The 7,928-nt window shown below is 55.0% G+C and overlaps 1 protein-coding gene across 1 annotated transcript in view; it reads right to left on the bottom strand.

Annotated features, from left to right (window-relative positions):
* Positions 1 to 6,787: 6,787 nt before the first annotated feature.
* Positions 6,788 to 7,928, bottom strand: part of LOC139023385 (pneumococcal serine-rich repeat protein-like) — a 4,768-nt gene continuing 3,627 nt past the window's right edge. Inside the window, exons 9-11 of the mRNA XM_070436385.1 lie at positions 7,722 to 7,866; positions 7,432 to 7,678; positions 6,788 to 7,399 (exon numbers count right to left, since the gene is read on the bottom strand). Of these exons, the coding sequence (XP_070292486.1) occupies positions 6,788 to 7,399; positions 7,432 to 7,678; positions 7,722 to 7,866 (1,004 nt within the window). The remainder of the gene's footprint in view (positions 7,400 to 7,431; positions 7,679 to 7,721; positions 7,867 to 7,928) is intronic.

Genomic DNA, 7,928 nt, shown 5'->3' with positions numbered 1-7,928 from the left:
CGCGCCTGACTCCCGTCTGCCCAGCGGCGCTGAACTGCCCGTATCTGCCCAGCGGCGCCTGAACTGCCGTCTGCCAGCGGCGCCTGAACTGCCCGTCTGCCCTACGCCGTCTGAAACTGTATCCGTCTGCCTATGAGGCCTGCAAAGCCGCCCGTCTGCCATGAGCCTTGCAAAGCCGCCCGTCTGCCATGAGCTACAGAGCCGTCCGCCAGAAGGAGCCGCTAGAGCCTTCCGCCGACGGATCAGCAGAGCCTTCCGCCAGACGGATCAGCCAGAGCTTCCGCGCAGACCGGAGTCAGCCAGAGCCTTTCCGCCAGACCGGATCTCAGCCAGAGACTCCGCCAGACCGGCATCAGCAGAGCCTTCCGCCAGACCGGATCAGCAGAGCCTTCGCCAGACCGTATCAGCCAGAGGCTTCCGCCAGCCATGACCAGCCAGAGAGCCATCCGCGAGCCATGACCAGCAGAGCCGTCAGCCAGCCATTGACCAGCCAGAGCCGTCAAGCCAGCCATGACCAGCCAGAGCCGTCAGCCAGCATGAACCAGCCAGAGCCGTCAGCCAGCCATGACAGCCAGAGCCGTCAGCAGCATGACAGCGCAGAGCCGTCAGCCAGCCATGAACCAGCCAGAGCCGTCAGCCGTCCAGCAAGCACCAGCCATGAGCAGCCAGATCCGTCAAGCCAGCCATGAGCAGCAGATCCAGTCAGCCAGCATGAGCAGCCAGATCACGTCAGGCCAGCCATGAGCAGCAGAATCCGTCAGCCAGCCGATGACAAAGCAATCGTCAGCCAGCCATGAGCAGCCAGATCCGTCAGCCAAGCCATGAGCAGCCAGATGACCGTTCAGGCCAGCCTATGAGCAGCCAGATCCGTCAGCCAGCCATGGCAGCCAGATCCGTCAGCCAGCCATGAGCAGCCAGATCCGTCAGCCAGCCATGAGCAGCCAGATCCGTCAGCCAGCCATGGGCCTGTCCCTCAGTCCGAGAGCGGGGATGCCGTCCCTCAGTCCGGAGCTGCGTCCCTCAGTCCGGAGCTGCCGTCCCTCAGTCCGGACTGCCGCTCCCTCAGTCCGGAGCTTGCCGTCCCTCAGTTCGGAGCTGCCGTCCCTCAGTCCGGAGCCTGCCCTTATCCTGGTACTGCCCCTTATCCTGGTATGCCCCTTAGTCCGGAGCTGCGCCCTTAGTCCGGAGCTGCCCCTTAGTCCGGAGCTGCCCCTTAGTTCCGGAGCGTGCCCTTAGTCCGGAGCTGCCCTTAGTCCGGAGCTGCCCTTAGTCCGGAGCTGCCCCTTAGTCCGGAGCTGCCCTTAGTCCGAGCTGCCCCTTAGTCCGGAGCTGCCCCTTAGTCCGGAGCTGCCCTTAATTCAGTGGGGTTAATGTGGAGGGGGGGTCATTTGGAGGAAGCTACGGAGGCGGTTAGTGACTGGGGTGGGGTGGGACCACGACCAGTGCCGGAGCCGCCACCGTGGAAGGAAGCCCACCCCCAGACCCTCCCCTAGACTGTGTGCTGGTGCGCCCGGGAGGTTCGCACCTTAAAGGGGGGAGTTATGTCACGCCCTGGCCTTAGTATTCTTTGTTTTCTTTATTATTTTAGTTAGGTCAGGGTGTGACATGGGAATGTTTGTGTTTTGTCGGTTTGGGTGGTTATATGGTAAAGGGGGTGTTGGGTGTAGTGTATGGGTTTGTGTTGAGTGTATGTGTCTAGCTGTGTCTATGTTGGGTGTAGTTGTCTAGGAAAGTCTATGGTTGCCTGAATGGGTTCCCAATTAGAGACAGCTGATTTCTGTTGTCTCTGATGGGAGCCATATTTAAGGTAGCCATAGGCTTCTTTGATGTGGGTAATTGTCTATGTTATACGTTTGTAGCCTGTATGTGCACTACGTTCATAGCTTCACGGTCGTTCATTGTTTGGTTATTTAATTTTTAGTCATTTTTCCTTCTTCAAAATAAAAGTGAAGATGCTTATTTTCCAAATGCTGCGTTTTGGATCCCCGTGCAATGCCCCACGACCAACGATCGTGACAGAGAATTACCCACCAATGCAGGACCAAGCGGCATGTAAAGCGGCAACAGGACCCACCTACACAGGATTCTTGGACATGGGAGGAGATACTGGATGGTAAGGGACCTTGGGCACAACCGGGAGAATATCGCCTCCCTCGTGAAGAGCTGGAGGCAGCGAAAGCCGAGAGGAGGCGATATGAGGAGGCAGCACGGAAGCAAGGCTGGAGACCCGTGAGTAATACCCAAAAATTTCTTGGGAGGGGGGCTCATGGGAGTGTGGCGAGTCCAGATGGAGATCTGCGTCAACTTCCCGTGCTACCCGTGAGGACTCTAAGAGGGAACCTGAGCCAGTGGGCTGATATTGGAGGTGAGCAAGGGAATGATACAGAGACTGTTAAGGATTTATTGGGGAGGTTGGAAGAGAGTGAAATGAGGGAGCTGCTGTGTTGGTGCGTGAGGCACAAGATCCACCCGACAGAGCGTGTGCGGGATGTGATGTTACCTGAGTCAGCTCTCCATGCTCGTCCTGATGTGCGTGCTAACCGTCTGGGAATGACAGTCCCACGAACCAGGCCTCCTGTACGCCTCCCTAGTCCTGCACCTCCTGTATTAGCCCCACGTACTAACTCTCCTGTGACAGTCCCCAGCCCAGTACAACCAGTGCCTCCTCCACGCACTAGCCCTATGGTGCGTGTCTCCAGCCTTTTACCACCAGTGCCTAAACCACGCACCAAGCCTCCTGTGTGTCCCCAGAGTCCTGTGCGTCCTGTTGCTGCTCCCCGCACTAGCCCTGAGATGCGTGTCCCCAGTCCGGTACCACCAGTTCGGCACCACGCACTAGGCCTAATGTGCTCCCAGGGTCCAGTATGCCCTGTTCCTTCTCCCCGCACTAGCCCTGAGATGCGTGTGTCCCAGCCCGGTACCACAGTTCCGGCACCACGCACCAGGCCTACAGTGCGCCTCAGCCGGCCAGAGTCTGCCATCTGCCCAGCGGCGCCTGAACTGCCCGTCTGCCAGCGGCGCCTGAACTGCCCGTCTGCCCAGCGGCGCCTGAACTGCCCGTCTGCCCAGCGGCGCCTGAACTGCCCGTCTGCCAGCGGCGCCTGAACTGCCCGTCTGCCCTACGCCGTCTGAACTGTCCGTCTGCCATGAGGCCTGCAAAGCCGCCCGTCTGCCATGAGCCTGCAAAGCCGCCCGTCTGCCATGAGCCTACAGAGCCGTCCGCCAGACAGGAGCCGCTAGAGCCTTCCGCCAGACCGGATCAGCCAGAGCCTTCCGCCAGACCGGATCAGCCAGAGCCTTCCGCCAGACCGATCAGCCAGAGCCTTCGCCAGACCGGATCAGCCAGAGCCTTCCGCCAGACCGGATCAGCCAGAGCCTTCCGCCAGACCGGATCAGCCAGAGCCTTCCAGCCAGACCGGATCAGCCAGAGCCTTCCGCCAGCGCATGACCAGGCCAGAGCCTTTCCGCGTCAGCCGCCATGACCAGCCAGAGCCGTCAGCCAGCCAGGACCAGCCAATCCGTCAGCAGCTGAGCAGCGCAGATCCGTTCAGCCAAGCCATGAGCAGCCAGATCCGTCAGCCAGCCATGAGCAGCCAGATCCGTCAGCCAGCCATGAGCAGCCAGATCCGTCAGCCAGCCATGAGCAGCCAGATCCGTCAGCCAGCCATGAGCAGCCAGATCCGTCAGCCAGCCATGAGCAGCCAGATCCGTCAGCCAGCATGAGCAGCCAGATCCGTCAGCCAGCCATGAGCAGCCAGATCCGTCAGCCAGCCATGAGCAGCCAGATCCGTCAGCCAGCCATGAGCAGCCAGATCCGTCAGCCAGCCATGGGCCGTCCCTCAGTCCGGAGCTGCCGTCCCTCAGTCCGGAGCTGCCGTCCCTCAGTCCGGAGCGCCGGCCTCGTCCGGAGCTGCCGTCCCTCAGTCCGGAGCTGCCGTCCCTCAGTCCGGAGCTGCCGTCCTCAGTCCGGAGCTGCCCCTTATCCTGGTCTGCCCTTATCCTGGTACTGCCCCTTAGTCCGGAGCTTGCCCCTTAGTCCGGAGCTGCCCCTTAGTCCGGAGCTGCCCTTAGTCCGGAGCTGCCCCTAGTCCGGAGCTGCCCCTTAGTCCGGAGCTGCCCCTTAGTCCGGAGCTGCCCCCTTAGTCCGGAGCTGCCCCTTAGTCCGGAGCTGCCCCTTAGTCCGGAGCTGCCCCTTAATTCAGTGGGGTTAATGTGGAGGGGGTCATTTGGAGGAATACGGAGCGGTTGTGACTGTTGGGGGTGGGGACCACGACCAGTGCCGGAGCCGCCACCGTGGAAGGAAGCCCACCCAGACCCCCCTAGACTGTGTGCTGGTGCGCCCGGAGTTCGCACCTAAGGGGGGGTTATGTCACGCCCTGCCTTAGTATTCTTGTTTCTTTATTATTTTAGTTAGGTCAGGGTGTGACATGGGGAATGTTTGTGTTTTGTCGGTTTTGGGTGGTTATATTGGTAAAGGGGGTGTTGGGTGTAGTGTATGGGTTTGTGTTGAGTAGTGTGCTAGCTGTGTCTATGTTGGTGTAGTTGCTAGGAAAGTCTATGGTTGCCTGAATGGGTTCCCAATTAGAGACAGCTGATTTCTGTTGCTCTGATTGGGAGCCATATTTAAGGTAGCCATAGGCTTTCGTTTGATGTGGGTAATTGTCTATGTTACACGTTTGTAGCCTGTATGTGCACTACGTTCATAGCTTCACGGTCGTCATTGTTTTGGTTAGTTTGTAAGGTGTGTTTTGTTTCATTTTTCCTTCTTCAAAATAAAAGGAAGATGGCTTATTTTCCAAATGCTGCGTTTTGGTCCGTCAATCCCCCACACGATCGTGACAAGCATGTAAAGGAGGGAACAATTGAGGGTTCTTCTACATAATATAAGTGTTCATATATTAATATGGTAAGCTGAAAAACAATGAAAATTTAGTTTTCATTGGTTGGTTTATTACTGTACTATACTCCCGTTACCTTGTTTATGCAATTAGTATCTTAAATGATCAGTTAACTGTTGCAGTTTCTTGTGGACTGCATATTACCTGATAACAATTATAAATACATCACATCCCACTGGGCACAGACATTAATTCAACGTCTATCCACGTTGGTTCCAAGTCATTTTGTCACGACTTCTCCCGAAGTCGGTTCCTCTCCTTTTCGGGCGGTCTTCTAGCCATCGCGGCCACCGGTCTTCTAGCATCGCCGATCCATTTTTCATGTTCCATTTGTTTGTCTGATTGTCACACTCACCTGGTTTCAATTCCCTAATTACAGTTGTATATGTTCCCTGTGTTTCCCCCCATGTCCTTATCGGGCATTGTTCATTGTAAGTACGTGTGCATTTTGTGACTGGTGCGAGACGGGTTTTGTGCCCATGTTGTTTTTGTTTTATTTTTGTAAGGCGGGAGTTATGTGCATTAAACAGCTCCATCATTTACCAAGTTCTGCTCTACTGCGGTTGACTTCCATGCCACCAGTTACGCACCCCGTGACAATTCATTTGAAATGACGTGGAAACAACAGTTATTCAACCAGTGTGTGTCCAGTGGGACATATGACAATCAGAGCCACATATTAGTAACTAAAAAGTGAAGAATGATTGACCCACAATCGAAAGTCTTTCAAAGAATTGGTTGAAATCTAGAAACTTTATTAATGACAAATGTGAAACCACACGACACACACACACACACACACACACACACACACACACACACACACACACACAGCCCCTATGAGCCCAAGGTAATGAGTGGGTATGGCAACTGACTGATTCTGAGTGAATAACACAACAGGATCCAAACATATGACAACATCCATGCAAACATGTTCTAGGGCTTGATTCAATCAGACTAGCGTTGGTCGACACCCGCATAGCGGTTGTTTTGGAGGTTTCCAGAGGTGGAACTGCATTATAGCTGTCAAATCTACAAGCGACTCTGGTGTAACCTTATCGCCTATACTGCCATTGGATGCAACGAAACCACCTGACTTTACATCAGACAAATCCCATGCAGCCGCGTTAGAAGTTCCTACAGCCGTGTTACAAGATCAAACACATAAATGCGTGATGTTCTATTATAGGCCCTACTGATAGGCTTTAAATCCCCTCCATCCAAATTAAACAGAGAATTATCCAATAGCATACACTTTCTATCGCTGGTTGATTCAACAAGTGTGCGCGCAGTGGGAAGGAAGGGAGTGGTTTGTGACACACAAGAGCAACTGTGGGTTTTTGCTCGATCTGATTTTAGAAAGAAGATTAAAAAAGGTCTGGAGTACAGGAGAGTCTATATGGAAACTAGTGACGCGTTGCCATTTATCATACAAATCAAGTTTTATGCATGGGTGGAGTTGGCTGGCAGCAGACTGGGCTGTGGGTGAAGTAGGCCAGGTACTGGTGGCAGCAGATTTGGCACTGGAGGTGGTGGTATAGTCAACCAGACGACTACCAACTGTGGGGTCCATTGCATAGTGCTCAAAATCAGTCACCTCCTAGTCTGGGTCCATTTCCTCCTGCATGGTCTTCCCAGTTGGCCTGAGCAGGTAGTCCACACACCAATCAGCTCTCCTGAAAATGAAAAACAGAACAGAATGAAAAACAAGAGAAAAATAAATTAATATGATTACTCACAATATCTTAATCAAATCAAAACACGGACACAATTTTGTTTCTGCCATGTTTTAATGGATGTAGTAATATTAGTTAATTAAGAAACAACAGTGTGTTATGTACTGAGGTTCCTCATAAAGGCTATAGAAGGAGGGGAGCACTTACAGAGGCTCAAGCATAGCTAGAGCTGTCCTGAGAGACAGCAGAGGCAGTGGTGGTCTTCACAGAGGCTGTAGCAGAGCTGGCGGTGCCCTGAGAGACAGCAGAGGGAAGTGTGTCTTCACAGGGCTGTAGCAGAGCTGGCGGTGCCCTGAGAGACGGCAGAGGCAGTGGGTGGTCTTCACAGAGGCTGAGCAAAGCAGGCGGGTGCCCTGAGAGACAGCAGAGGCAGTGGTGGTCTTCAGAGGCTGTAGCAGAGCTGGCGGTGCCCTGAGAGACAGCAGAGGTAGTGGTGGTCTTCACAGAGGCTGTAGCAGAGCTGACGGTGCCCTGAGAGACAGCAGAGGCAGTGGTGGTCTTCACAGGGCTGTAGCAGAGCTGGCGGTGCCAGGAGAGACACCAGAGGCAGTGGTGGGCTTCAAGAGGCTGTAGTAGAGTGTGGAGCTGCCCTGAGAGACAGCAGAGGCAATGGTGGTCTTCACAGAGGCTGTAGCAGAGCTGGCTGTGCCCGAGAGACAGCAGAGGCATGGTTGTCTTCAGAGGCTGTAGCAAGCTGACGGTGCGCCTGAGAGACAGCAGAGAAGTGGTGGTCTTCACAGGGGCTGTAGCAGAGCTGGCGGTGCCCTGAGAGACAGCAGAGGAAGTGGTGGTCTCACAGGGCTGTAGCAGGAGCTGGTGCCCTGAGAGACAGCAGAGGAAGTGGTGGTCTTCACAGGGCTGTAGCAGACTGGCGTGCCCTGAGAGACAGCAGAGGCAGTGGTGGTCTTCAAAGAGGCTGTAGCAGAGCTGGCGGTGCCCTGAGAGATAGCAGAGGCAGTGGTGGTCTTCACAGGGCTTAGCGAGCTAGAGCTGCCCTGAGAGACAGTAGGGGCAGTGGTGGTCTTCACAGGGGCTTTAGCAGAGCTGGAGGTGCCGAGAGACACACAGAGGCAGTTGTGGTCTTCACAGAGGCTGTAGCAGAGGCTGACGGTCGCTGAGAGACAGCAGAAGCAGTGTGGTCTTCACAGAGGCGGTAGCAGAGCTGGCGGTGCCCTGAGAGACACCAGAGGCAGTGGTGGTCTTCACAGAGGCTGTAGCAGAGCTGGCTGTGCCTGAGAGACAGCAGAGGCAGTGGTGTCTTCAAGGCGGTAGATCTCTCTTTTTTTTTTTGTGG

This window comes from Salvelinus sp. IW2-2015, linkage group LG31 (assembly GCF_002910315.2).
Source record: "Salvelinus sp. IW2-2015 linkage group LG31, ASM291031v2, whole genome shotgun sequence".
NCBI lineage: Eukaryota > Metazoa > Chordata > Actinopteri > Salmoniformes > Salmonidae > Salvelinus > Salvelinus sp. IW2-2015.
This window is presented reverse-complemented; position numbering and strand designations above follow the sequence as displayed.